The sequence below is a fragment of the Cyprinus carpio genome, chromosome B3, assembly GCF_018340385.1.
Source record: "Cyprinus carpio isolate SPL01 chromosome B3, ASM1834038v1, whole genome shotgun sequence".
NCBI classification, from domain to species: domain Eukaryota; kingdom Metazoa; phylum Chordata; class Actinopteri; order Cypriniformes; family Cyprinidae; genus Cyprinus; species Cyprinus carpio.
Genome location: NC_056599.1, coordinates 21021564 through 21036192, shown reverse-complemented (window position 1 = coordinate 21036192; position 14629 = coordinate 21021564). Strand labels below are relative to the sequence as shown.

Below are 14629 nucleotides of genomic sequence, written 5' to 3'. Positions count from 1 at the left end.
AAACAGCTTGCTGTAGACAGATCTGTTTTTGACAGGGTAAAAGGGTCTTGTTTTAACCTACCATTGAGAAATTTTAACCAAGCTATGTTAAAGACTTTTCATTAAGACCCTAAAGAATCATATGAACTTGTGGAAAATGGGCATCCAATGACCCATTTAATAGCAAGAATCGGGGCTTAAAATAAACTTACCCAGTAAGCACCACTACAAAGTCCATGACATTCCAGCCATTGCGTAGGTACGAGCCCTTATGGAAGGCAAAGCCCAAAGCCAAGATCTTAATGCCTGACTCGAAACAGAAAATGCCGATGAAGTAGGGTTCGGTGTCCTCCTGTGAGAGAGAAACACACATGGACGGACAAAGAGAAATAAGAGTGTGAAAACATGAATTAACCACTGGATTTCTGCAAAAGGGATGATACATCAGAGACCGATTAGTTCCTGTGTTTTCTGTTGAGTTACATGGCTTCTGGTATCACAATATATGGAAACAAACAAACACTGATCAACACAACTGGAACTCACCAAGCGCTCTGACATAGGTGTCTTGTCCCCGTCTGGAAGGTGCTGTTCCAGGGCCAGGACGATGCAGTTAGCAATGATGGTAGCCAGGATCATGTACTCAAATGGAGTGAGAATCACAGGTCAAGGAAAACGTTTAAAACAACATGAATGTTACAACAGTTTTGCAAAGGACTGCAATTTACAGATGGCTGCTCAAGCTGACATTCCAGAAAACATATAATAATATAAATATAGTAATAAATATAACTTCATATTTAAAAACATTATATTAAATGATAAAAACAATCTTGAAAAGGATCACAGTTTACAAACACACATATATATTCTAAAGAGCAGTACTAAATATGCAGTACTAAAAATGTTTTATGATCTTATTTTTAAGATTTAATCCCTTTATTTAAAAAAAAAAAAAAAATGAGAAAAAAAAAAAAAAAAAAAAAAAAAAAAAAAGCTATACAACTTACAGATACTTTAAGGGGTATGTAAATTTATGAGCAACTGTACTGGCTCTCTAAACCTCAGTGAAGAATCAATATATCTGATACTGAGAGGGCAGGCATTCAAACAGTCGCCCAAACCTGATTACTTAGCAAAATCACATTAAGCCCCTTGCGCTAAATACAGGTCAAGGAAAAATGCAGCAGTGCTTTTACAGAATCAAGTCTAGCCTCACTGAGAAACTGCTTCATAAAGCGAGCGTAGCATCATGCTCAGCCCGCATGGGCCAGAGAACATCTCGCACCATCTCCTCGTATGGCTGGTTGAGCCTGTGGCGAATAAGCTGGTATTCATGCTGAAGTAATACATGCTGTGGATGAGTATGAGTCAGGCAGATTCTGTATGCTTTAAATGACCTCATCACTCGCCGCTCATATTTACTGCAGGCCAATTTGTGTATGCATGCATGTGTGTTGAGAGCCAGCACGAGCTTTGAAGGTTAGAGCCTGCTGTGTGATTTAAAGTGACATGCCTCTTTGGCTCAGTATACACAAGAACTTAAGGGTGGGTGTGATTTGGCTATCAGGACTGACATAAGCACACACTCACACACTCACACACACAAACAAGCTCTGTTACAAAACCTAGAGAGCTATGCAGATGGTATGTTCAAATCATAACGTAACAGAAATAGCAACAGATTATTTATTTTGTATTGTAATAGAATTTTAATATTAATGTTTCAGTAATTTAATTTTGTCGATTTTATTTATTTTTTAATGTCTATATAGTTGTATTATTTTTATGTCAGTTTTAATTTTAGTTATTTTAGTAATTCAACATAAACTAAACAAAAACTAGAAGGTTTTTTTTGGCCTATTTTTGTTAATTTTACATTTACATTTATTCATTTAGCAGATGCTTTTATCCAAAGTGACTTTGGTTGTTCTTTAATGCAAGCATCAATGTCTTGAACTTGATGTGATCTGCAACCTGGAGCCAGTGCAGGGAGATAAAGAGAGGTGTGACATGGGCTCTTTTGGGTTTTATTTTTTCAGTTAATTTTTGTTTAGTTAATTTTAGTTAACAATGTTAGCCCGTATGCTAATTTTGTGGTATCATATACTCGTTCCCAAAGCCAAGGCTTTTTAAAAGGTAGGCAACTTAATTTTGCCACTTACTAAGAAACTTGTTTTTAACTAATTCTTAGGCAGAATTATATATATATTTGTCTTATGACTACATGACGTGATCCCAGAATGCACTGCAGTGAACTCAGTGCAAAAGTCTTTCCAGAGAGAAATGTCAACTAAAATAATAATCCATTCAATACCAAAAACTGTCTTTTTTATTTGTGTCTGCTATGCATTTTATGGCATGTTTCTGTCTTGAACTTACTGGAGTACAATTCAAAAGAAATTCAAAGCAGACAATGGATTCTGGGAAATGAAGTGTTCTTCCAACAGTCCACAAAAAAAATACGTTATACCTATAAATCTTTAGACTTTCGAACAAGAGTTTCTCAAGCCAATATTTAAAGTTTATCTCAACAAACGCAAATTTTTCTAGTTAAAAATTACCGTTATACAAATTTCTTACAATTTTAATTAGTTTTAATTGTCCTTCCTTAGATTCAGCTGAAATGTACATCACATTTGCTACCTCAATTCAAATTTAGGAATTGAAAAGGCATTGTTAATTCAGTTTTGAATGACACAGCCCACATCACAGTGGCCTGCTGACCTCCAGAGACAAAAATCAAAGTGAACAGGTTGTAGTGTGTAAAACAGCATGAGACGTCATGGAGGAAAAAAAGAGAATGATTCATTTTAGTGTGGCATAAGCTGATATTTCTGTCAAGGCAGCGAGAGAAGGAGAGATCTGGCAGGCTTTCAAAGGCTCTGTACAGTAAAGACTCCATCTCCTGTAATACCCGGCAGTCCGTCCAGCATTACAAAACATTAACACCCTCAGTGCCTTTTAATTAGCCTGCCTGGCTTCTACTCTGAGTGTGTGTGTGCATGTTCTTCCACATGCATGTGTAATAATATTAGTTTTGTTGTCTGTGATCATTTTAGTGTTTAATTTAAATACTACTGTCTGTGCATGTGAGTGTGTGCATGAGCGCGTCCGCCGGGATGGTATGATGAAAGCAAAAGTGGCGCACTCTTCCTCTGTCTCTATAGGGTGGATGAATGGACATCCTGTTCCTTCTCTAGAGGACCATGTGTGTGATATGGCCGCAGAGTGTGATGTGGCCGAAGCGTGTGTTTTGGTGCTTTGAAGACCCATCCCGCTCTCACTCTCTTGCGTTGTGAAAAAGGCGCCCATTTAAAAACAGGATGAATATGAGACAATGCTATGATGTGCTCCGCCAGAAAACTTTAATTATGAACCCACCTTCCTCCCTCTGCACAACACAATATATAGCAATGCCACTGAGATAAAAGAAAGCGGGAGACAAAGGAAGGGAGAAACTGTCCTTTCTCTGCCTGTGTGCATGTGTTTAAAGTAGCGTCAGTGGTGATGTGGCTTTTGGATTGTGTATGGTTTCTGTGTGTTTTGGATCTGAGAGGTCATTCCTGTTAGGGGTGAGGTGACAGCGGGTACATGAGGTCATGACGAAAAATATCATAATGCAGGGGTCTTAACATGGTAGGTTATTCTGTTGCCTACTAAGATACCTCGTTTTCACTGAATTCTATGGCAACAGCGAATGTATCCTTTGTGGAAAAAGCAATTTGAGAATGCAATGTGCAGAGATTAGTGGAAAAAAATAAATCCAAGATGCTGGCTGAAGCAAAGAAAAAAAAGACGAATGTTTTATTAAATGATTTAAAATATACTAAATAATAATATAGCTAGTTATATTATATTTAGTATATTTTAAATCATTCGTTCCTAGCCATTTCACAAATTTTCTCTAGAATTGCACTACAGTTCAAAAGTTTAAATCAGTTATTTTTAATACTTTTATTAAGCAAAGATGCATTGAACTGTGAAGACATTTATAACATTACAAAATATTTATGTTTCAAATAAATGGTGGTATTTTGAACTTTCTATTAATTGTATTCAAGAAACAGCTAAAAACACATCTCTTCCATCTACGCTTGACCCTCTAACACTAGCACTCTCTATTCTATTTTCTAGTCTAACTTGTTTTCTTTTAATAAGAAAAAATTACCCTCTAACACTAGCGTTCTCTATTCTTTTTCTATTCTTTCAACTTATTTTTTTTTATTTATTATAAAAAATTGACTAACACTAGCGTTCTCTATTCTCTTTCTGTTCTATCTACTTGTTTTCTTTTTAATTTATTGCAAAAAAAGAAAAGAAAAAAATCTCTTTCTGTTCTATTTACAGCATTAGAAAAAGACTTAAACCTTGCTTTTCTCTTAACAGCATTAGACTAATCAAGTCACTTTGGATAAAAGAATCTGCTAAATGACAACATGTAAATGTAGCCCTATTCATCTATTAAGCAGCACAACTGTTTTCAATACTGTCAATAATATAAGAAATGTTTTTTGAGCAATGAATTCTGAAGGATCATGTGACACTGACGACTGGTGTAATAACTGCTGAAAATTCAGCTTTTAAAATAAATTACATTTTAAAATATATTCAAATAGAAAGCACTTATTTCAATTGTAATGATATCTCACAAATTACCTTTTTTATTATTGAACAAATAAATGCAGCTTTTGTGAGCAGATGATGCTTTTAAAAACATAAAAAAAAAACTTACCAACGCCAAACTTTTAAATAGTAGTGTACACATATGTCAAGTGCCCTTCAAAAGTCCTGCACTCATCTTTTCCCTGTGAATCTGTTGTTCTCACACTCTCCCAGCATCCTATGCACCACGTCAATCTCTCATTCTCTATCCCTTCATCTCTCTGCCCTGTCCCCTCATCCCGCTGCTCCCCGGCTCTACCTCTCCCACTGAACCTGTGCATTCATCATCTCCCTCCATCAGCCCATCTTCATTCAGCCGAGTGCAGTCTGCAACGTCAGCACGGCCACCTGACACACTGCTCAACAGAGAGATGGATGGAGAGAGATGGAGAGACAAGTTGAGACAAGAAGACTGAGTGAAGGAAAAGAATATAATCTTCAACAGGACCAAAAGACAAAAAGATGCAGAAGAAGGTGGAGAACAAATACAGGGAAGCATTAAACAAGAGAGACCGATTTTGAGCTTTGAACAGTTTCAAGTGTGTTGATGGACTAAAGTTGCAAAAGTTTAAGTTGGCATGAAACGAAAATCCACCTATTGATTAATTTCTCAACGGCATATGATTATTGTTTTTGTAAACGATTGATCGGTTTATGTTTTCAATTTGACCTTATAATTTTTGATTAAGCTTAATCTTCCAGTGAAATGACAGAGTTCTCTCTGGTGATATATGCTGGACTTCTCCAATCATTTAGTTTTCATTATTTTCCACACCATTCTCATATATTTATACAGTATACATGTCACTTCACTTCACTTCATATACATACATACATATATATATATATGTATATGAAGTGAAGTGAAGTGACATGCAGCCAAGTATGGTGACCCATATTCAGAATTCGTGCTCTGCATTTAACCCATCCCAAAGTGCACACACACACCTTGAACACACACCCTGAGCAGTGGGCAGCCATTTATGTTGCGGCGCGCGGGGAGCAGTTGTGGGTTCAGTGCCGTGCTCAAGGGCACCTCAGTCATGGTATTGCCGGCCCGAGACTGGAACTCGCAACCTTAGGGTTAGGAGTTAAACTCTCTAACCATTAGGCCACGACTTTATATTTATGTATGTGTGTGTGTGTGTGTGTGTGTGTGTGTGTGTGTGTGTGTGTGTGTGTGTGTGTGTGTGTGTGTGTGTGTGTGTGTGTCTGTGTGTGTGTGTGTCTGTGTGTGTGTGTGTGTGTGTGTTACTTGAAAGTTTGTGAACCCTTTAGAATTTTCTATATTTCTGCATAAATATGACCCAAAACATAACTAGATTTTCACACAAATCCTGAAAGTAGACATAGAATCCAATCAACAAAAGATTCTGCTTAGATAAATTATCCGGTGTTGAATATTTGTGAGTGGCAAAAGTATGTGAATCTTTGTTTTCAGTATCTGGTGTGACCTCCTTTTGCAGCAATAACTGCAGGTAATGTTTCTTGTAACTGCTGATCAGTCCTGCACAGCGGCTTGTAGGAGTTTTAGCCCATTCCTCAGTACAGAACCACTTCAGCTCTGTGATGTTGGTGGGTTTCCGCCTATGAACTGTTTGCTTCAGGTCCTCCACAATATTTCAATTGGATTAAGGTCCAGACTCTGACTCAGTCATTCCAAATCATTAACTTTGTCCTCTAACCGTTCTTTGGTAGAACGACTTGTGTGCTTGGGGTCGTTGTCTTGATGCATGACCCACTTTCTCTTGAGATTCAGTTTTTGGACAGATGTCCTGACATTTTACTTCAGAATTTGCTGGTATAATTCAGAATTCATTGTTCCATCAAAGATGGTAAGCCATCCTGGACCATATGCAACAAAACAGGCCCAAACCCTGATACTACCACCACGTTTCACAGATGGGATAAGGTTCTTATGATGGGATGAGGTTTTTTTTTTGTAATGAAGTGTTTTTTTTCTTTTAAAATAATGTTTTTTATTTTGGTCTCATCCATCCACAAAACATTTCTCCAGTATTCCTCTGGCCTGTCCACATGATCTGTAGCAAACTGCAGATGGGCAGCAATGTTCTTTTAGGAGAGCAGTGGCTTTCTTTTTGTGACTCTGCCATGGACACCATAATTGTTCAGTGTTCTCCTGATGATGGGCTCATAAACATTAACATTAGCCAATGTGAGAAAAGCCTTTAGTTGCTTAGAATTTAGCCTGCAGTCCTTTGAAACGTAGTTGACTTTTACACATCTTGCTTTCAGAGTGTTCTTTGTTGGTAGAGCACTCCTGGGGAGGGTAACAGTGATCTTGAATTTCCTCCATTTGTACACAGTCTGTCTGACTGTGGATTGGTGGAGTTCAAACTCTTTAGAGATGGCTTTGAAACCTTTTCTAGCCTGATGAGCAACACCAACTCTTTTTCTGAGGTCCTCAGAGATCTCATTTGTTTGTGCCATGATACACTTCTACAAACATGACCAAACTTTGATAGATCCCTGTTCTTTAAATAAAACAGGGCACACACTGACACCTGATTGTCATCTCACTGACTGAAAACAACTCTGAAAAACAGATTAACTCTAATTTCACCTTTAAATTAACAGCTAATCCTAGAGATTTCATATACTTTTGCCGCTCACAGATATGTAATATTGGCTAATAATAAGTCTATAATAAGTATTTTGTAAATAGTTCTGTTTACCTGGCCATAAACCTACACAACCTGCACACTTGCTTCAAGGGACTTCACCTTTTGGGGGCGGTGGAGTGGGTTATGAGTGGTTATGAACGAATGAAATGCATTTGTCCATGTTTCACTCCGTCTCAAATCGCGCTCGTGGAAAGCGCTTGAGAAACAGCCTCTTCTGTGGCTCGGTACGCTTTCAACTCTTTTTTTAGTCTTGCGCAAGACTGTACGACATTCACATTACATGATTTAATTGATTTTTACATAGAAAGGGCGACAGCGTACCAAGTTAAAAGAAATTAGGAGTGGAACGGTTCGTGGAAAAAAAAAAATCGAACCGTACGGTTCTCCAAACACGGCTTGGCACGCGCTAGAACCGCGGTTCAACTTAAATCTGAAAATGCATCTGTAATATTGTTTCTTATAAATAAACAGGGTTCAGCTAATATATGTTTCTGTTGATGGATGTGCATTCTGGCTTCCCAGTACATTACAACAACAGCGATGAAAAGAAAAAAAAGACGTGGACAAACCACACTCTTGTTCAATGCGAATGCCATATGCTGGAATATGAGCAGTCATTTATTCCGTCATCACCAAGGTGCAGAGGCGCGCGCACACAGGTGAGACCTGAACAGCACACGTTGATATCTGGTTTAAACTAAACTCATTTAAGCTTTGCCAGATTAAACATTTAAGAGCAAGAGGATGCGAACTCGCGCGCGCAGTGAGAAGATTTGTGCATGTGCTCATCTGAAGCGCGCAAACCCGCGCCTTAAAACACGAGCAAATATTAAGCATTCTCTGAAGTATTGTGTTTAAATGGACAAATTCACACAAAAATTATGTCAAAATGTCCGTCTTGGTAAGTATCCTAGCAGACATAGTGGGCTGAACGCGCTGTATCAGTGCGTTCTCTTAAAGTGACAGCACTTTCTTAATATTATTCAAACAGCAACAACAAAGAAATCACTCACTGCTCTTGGTTGAATAGCTTTAGTAACTTTAATAAAGATTAATCTTTAATTTATACAGTCAAATATGTAATGCTGTTTCACATTTGATTACTTTATTCAATTTCTGTACCTAAAAACTAAAGCTAGACCTACCAAAAAAAAAAAAAAACCCTGAAAAATCACTGTTTATTTTATTTGTATCTTTAATCTATTGCATTTATTTGTGCTGTTGCTTGTAGTTAGATAGATTATTCGTATTTTCTTTTTTTTTTATTTGACAGTACCCCCCCCAAAGATAGCACATATCAAACTGTACTGAAACCGTGACTCTAAAACCGAGATACAAACCAAACCGTGAAAAAGTTGAACTGTTCCACCCCTAAAAGAAATTACAATTTTTCAAATAATCGTTTTCATAACCGCTGACCAAATTCAAAAACGAAACTAAAATTAAATCATCTTTGAGAACAAGGGGCCCCCCTGGTGTTTTGGGGGCCCTACCCAGCTTGCATATTTTGGGTATAGGGAGAAACGGCTCTGATTACAGTAAATTATAAGTTGAATTATTTATTTATTTATTTTTTATTTATTTTTATTTTTTTGAGAAGTTTACATTATTTGTCATGCCATGTTTAAAATTATATTTTAATATATACTTAACTGGTTCTGTTTTCATTTCTGGGCTTAACTTGTTTTCACTAATGTATGCTTGATGCATGAGGGCCAGGTGATAATGTTCTGGAATGAGGGGGTTATACGTGCTATTATCATGATAAGTAGAGCACAATAAGCTATCAGACTGTATTGTTTGAAATCTGTGGAATGTGTGATTTCTGCAAAATTTGTATGATTGGGGTTGACTTGCACTGAGATTATTTAGCCTTGAAGCTAATCAGTGTTTTTTTTTCTCCATTTCAGAAAACTACTAGACAGTTAAGGTCATAATTTACAATGTATATGATGTCACTGATGCCATCCAAAATGGGAATAGAGACTTTGAGATGGACTCTGATATAAAAAGTAATATAAAGATGCCTGTGAACTGGAAAAGGAAAATGACCACCCATTTACCCTTCTGATGATTAGGTGAACATCATGCCAACAAAACCAGGCCATTCAAGAACACAGACCATGTGCCGTAACAAATATAGCTGTCTGAAAAATGATTTTATCTGCCTCAACATTAATTTCTCTGATGAGGATATCACTAATGATGCAGCCTCCCATCATACACCACTGGAGCACTTCTGAAGGTTTGTGTCAGAAGATATGATAAAGGCTTTGACATCTAACACCAATGAGCACAGTTTTCAAAAGAAAGGAGCATTTATAAAATCATTATGAGACTATGGGAATGTAGTTAAAAGAACAAAAAGTTTACCAAAAACTTTTTATTTTTGTTGAAAAAAGTGGAGCCAAAACATTTCTGACTGCTGTACAAGACTCCATTATGTGAGCATTCATGTTTGTGGTTGCCAGATATCAAGAGCTTAAATCCCCCAATCAGAGCTTTTCTGTTAAACAGATACGTACTCTGCCCAGCTTTTTGCAACCTGGCAACCATTCACACGCTCTGCGAAGATGCCATAAAGAATCATATAGTACTGAACAAGTAAGCTGGAGTTCAGCGATCTCCATTTGAGGTATTCATCTTAAATGAAAGTGTCATTTAGCCACTCTGTGTTCTGTCATGGATCTCAACTTTATTGTCTGTGATTGTGGTTTGCTGACTGTAATGTTACTTATGCAAGCTCTGTGCAGCATAAGTCTTTTATGATAAATATGATAAAAACTAAAGGTTACATTTGACACAAGACTACGACTAAGACTTCATTTAAAACTGGTGAGTAAATAATGGGGTAATTTTCATTTTTTTCATCTCTTTAAGGCATACTAATAAAAAATTACAAGTTAATTTTTTTCACAATAATATCAATAACATGCATTTACTTATTATTATTTTTTTTTTAAATAAATAGAGTGAATTGTCATATCATGCTGACTTATATAAGACTTTCATAATTCCAGAGATGTTCCCTTGCACTCAGCACAGAACATTTACAGTAAGTCAAATTCGGCTCACCAAGCAATCCCCACCAATAGCTTTTATTAAAGAGTTGCAATCTATGAAATAATATATGAGTAGCGGTATCAAAATGGCTGACGAGACAAATCAGACCTTGGGACACACAGAAGCAGAATGAGTTGAAGCAATCAGACACACACAGTTACACTAGACACTAATCCACTAATACAGTACATGAGTGATTCAGTGGGCATGTCATTCAGTCAGTCAGTGAATGTGTGTGTGTGAGAATCACTGGTGTGGTAATTAACAGTAGTAGACGGCGAAGCGCTCCAGAGCGACCCGAGAAGCCCAGCCAGTGAAATGTAAATATGTATTGATTTCCTCATCTGGCTGCAAGATCCCAGGCTGTTTGCTTTTCTAATTCTATCTCTTGCATTCTGGGGCTGCAGCCTGAATAATTTATTAACTAGAAACAGCAGTGTTTTTCCCTCTCTTAATGCAGCTATAAAAGATAGGTCGGTAGTTACAAGTGCTAACAATCTTTCCATCTCTTTCCCTCACTCTAATCACTCATTTACCCTTTATATACCCTTAGTGCTCAGAAATCAGTCTGTTAGGACAGGATTAACATAGATACCGTTTGTGTGTGTGCGTGTTTAAGCAGCATAAAAGAAAATTGCACAATGCTTATTAACTTTGTAGGAAGTACTAGGTGGAACATTCCTCCTAATTCCTGTATCGGCTTACTTATAATCACTCAAACATGATAATCTATGAGAGAAAGAATTCTGCAATAACTACATATAACACATACAGTACTGTTAAAATTTTTTTGGGTTAGTAAGATTTTTTTTCTTCATACTTTTATTCAGCAAGGATGCATTAAATTGATCAAAAGTGATAGCAAAGGCTTTTATTAATGTTACAAAATATTGATTTCAAATCTTTCTCTCTTTTGATTTTCTGTTCATCAAAGAACCATGAAAAACATAGATCATGGTTTCCATAAAAATATTAAGCAGCACAACTGTTTTATTTAACATTGATGATAACAAGAAATGTTCTTGAGAAGCAAATCAGCATATTAGAATGATTTCTGATCGGTCATGCGACACTGAAGACTGGAGTAATGATGCTGAAAATTCAGAGGAATAAATAAAACTTTAAAAGCCATTATTTGATTTATAATATAATATAATAATAATAATAATAATAATAATAATAATAATAATAATAATAAATACTTAATTGAGAAGCTACAGCAGCGAACGGAGGCTACAATGCAATGGTACTTTATCTACTTGTACTATTTATGTCTCTATATGTGCTAGAAATAATAAAACAGCAGCATTGTAGACATTGTTGGTATCAGTATGTCTTTGTGTATCTGTTAGAGACAGAGAGCAGGTAGTTGGTAAAGGTGTGTAGCAGTGGCAACAGCATTAGCAGAAGCAGCACGTGACACGAGCACCAGCATGAAAATTCAAGCCACCACATCTTTTTTCCTCACCCTGCACCCAAAATAGATTTCTCCCAAGTCAGCATCATACACACATACCACCCAGCCACAGAAATGAATAATTCACTACTAGAACACAAGATACAGAACCAGAGAGTAAGAGGAAAAACATGAGCGGGTAGTGAAGTGCAATGCTAGCCTAAGACGCAAGCAATGGCAATAAAACAACTGACTATACACCTCTGCTACATTGTACAAGGACATAGTGTACATATCAACACAGAGACAAACGTCATTTTGAAAAAATCATCAAAGGGAAAGAAAAAATATATATCTGTCATGTCGTTCCAGACCTGTGTGCCTGACTTTCTTCTGTTTTTACTGGTTGCTCTTTTCCATGCATTGGGATCGGAGATTTCAAGCCTTCATTTTAAGTATTAAAGATGAGTTTTGTAGCCTCGTCTGCGGCAGCAGCTGAGCAACGTGGGGCTGCAACATTACGGATGACTACACTCATTTAGACCCAGATTTCAGGAGGTATGAAACCACCAGATTAGGCCTGGAAGGCAAACACAAACATGCACATATACACACACTGCTTCGCTGAAACAACAAGACTGGTGCTCTTATAATTTGCAAACAGGTCTCATGCTAAAACGTGACTTGAATGCCATGTGACACTTTCATTTTCAGAAATGCTGTTGCACACCTTTTCAATACACATTCCCGCCTTTATGTAAGTAATACAGCACATTCAAAACCCCATGTGTGTGTGTGTGTGTGTATATATATATATATATATATATATATATATATATATATATATATATGAATTAAGCGACAATGTTTTCTATTAATTTTGACCAAATGGTCTCATGGATGTATGAGATTAGTTGATTAAGTCCACTGTGAATATCCAAATCTTTTGCCAATATTTATGTCTTTTACAATCATGCAGAGAGAAAGAGGATTGAGTGGCAGAAACTGAGACAGTGACAGCTGTGTGAATGAATCTAGGATGACACATTTAACTCCCTGCTGCCCAAATGGAAGAGAGGATCTAAGATGACGAGACAATTCTATCATCCAGGCATATCTCATCATACCCACAAACAGGAACATGTTGTGATGCTGTGAACCGGGGGGAAAGTGTCCATTGAAGCCTGTGTTAATAAATTATGTGAGAAGTCAGACTTCTAACCCTAAGGTCGCAGGTTCGAGTATCAGGTCTAGCAGGGATTGTAGGTGGGGGGAGTGAATATCCAGCGCTCTCTCCAACCTCAATACCACGACTGAGATGAGACCCTTGAGCAAGCCACCGAACCCCCAACTGCTCCCTGGGCTGGTCACCATACTTGGCTACACATCACATCATTTCCTTTCCGATATGTTTGCATTTAGGTGGGTGCATTTAACTATCCCTCCATCCTAGATAATTTATACACAGACATCCTATCTTTTTTTCTTCAGTTCTTAGAACCTCTTTAATATTAGATCACACATAATGTAATAACTACAGTTGTGTGTCTTGGTCATTTTATTAGTTTTTAACATTTTCTTTTAAATGTCTCTATGGTTTATATAATTTTTTTATTTATTTTAGTTTTAGTTATTTTAGTACATCAAGTTAAACTAAATGAAAATTATAAATGTTGCCTTGGCAGCTACGTATACAAATTTTATTTTGATTATTTTATATAAGTAATGTAACATTTTATGGTTTTGGCTTTAGTTAACTATAATAACCCTACGTGTATGTACAACACAAAAACCCCTGAACAACAAAGTCAAGTTTGTGTTTCACAACTTTAAGTTGGGCTCCTTAAAACTTGTAAATAACACAAAGTATTCATTTGGAGTTGGATTTGTGTGAACTAACACATCGCATTTACTTTTCAATCCAATCAATGCAAATCAGTGCAAATACAAAACACCCAGACGTAAGTAAGTTATTAGAAAGTGTTAGAATGAGTAAACAAGAACTGCCAAGAAATAACAATACTATAATCCAGCCAGTACACATAATACATAACCACTTTATATTTGAGGCTTATAATTTGTCAGATTCCGCTGAATAGACAAGAGAAGAAAAATATTTGAGCACATAATAAAGAAGTGTTTTTTAAAAAAAATGCTTATTGTTTATTTGGTGGCATAAACAGCCTGTTCTCTTTTCTAATTTAAAGACACTCTGCAGCCCTCTTAGAAAACTACACTCTCCATTTCTCCTCCAAACTGGCATTGGAGTATGCGGTTGGACAGCGATGCCTGTCTGTGGCCCATCTGTATGCATACAACAGAGGACTGACTCCAAGGAGGCAGAAAGGCGGGAGGGAAGGAGAACATGCCATTGAGAAATGCTCTTTCAGTCCGCCGCTGTTATTTTTAGCCTGACAGAAACCTCAGAACAGGGGAAAGCAAGAAACATGCTTGTGATGAAGAAAAAAGAGGTTTGATATGTCAAAAAAATGTGTGAGTTTGTGAGTACATACCATAATTCCTTTTGAAACACTGAAACACAAATGGTAGACCTAGATATGTCAACACCTGCTAACACAAAACTAGCTTGATTCTGATGCAGGCATTGATCATCACTGAAAAAAATAAATAAAATGTATGCTTGTATGCTTAGTTTTGCTTGAGAAAATGAGAAGGAGGAATTGCGAGAGAAAGGGAGAATAAATCATTTAAATTCTGCAGACTGAATGTAGATCACTGCTTCTACACATGGAAGAAAAATGCAAGGGCTCACGACTCAAGACAACTTCTTTCTATCAGTCTGTCTCCCTCTGGTGTCCACTCAAGCACTCTTTCTGCCTTCTCCTCCAACTCATCTATTTATAGCGTCATGTCTTTTATA

General features: G+C 36.9%; 1 protein-coding gene across 1 annotated transcript in view; it reads right to left on the bottom strand.

Annotated features, from left to right (window-relative positions):
- Positions 1-14629, bottom strand: part of LOC109045151 (voltage-dependent P/Q-type calcium channel subunit alpha-1A-like) — a 100479-nt gene that overhangs the window by 81162 nt on the left and 4688 nt on the right. The window contains 2 exon segments of the mRNA XM_042720201.1: positions 192-331; positions 526-631. Of these exon segments, the coding sequence (XP_042576135.1) occupies positions 192-331; positions 526-631 (246 nt within the window).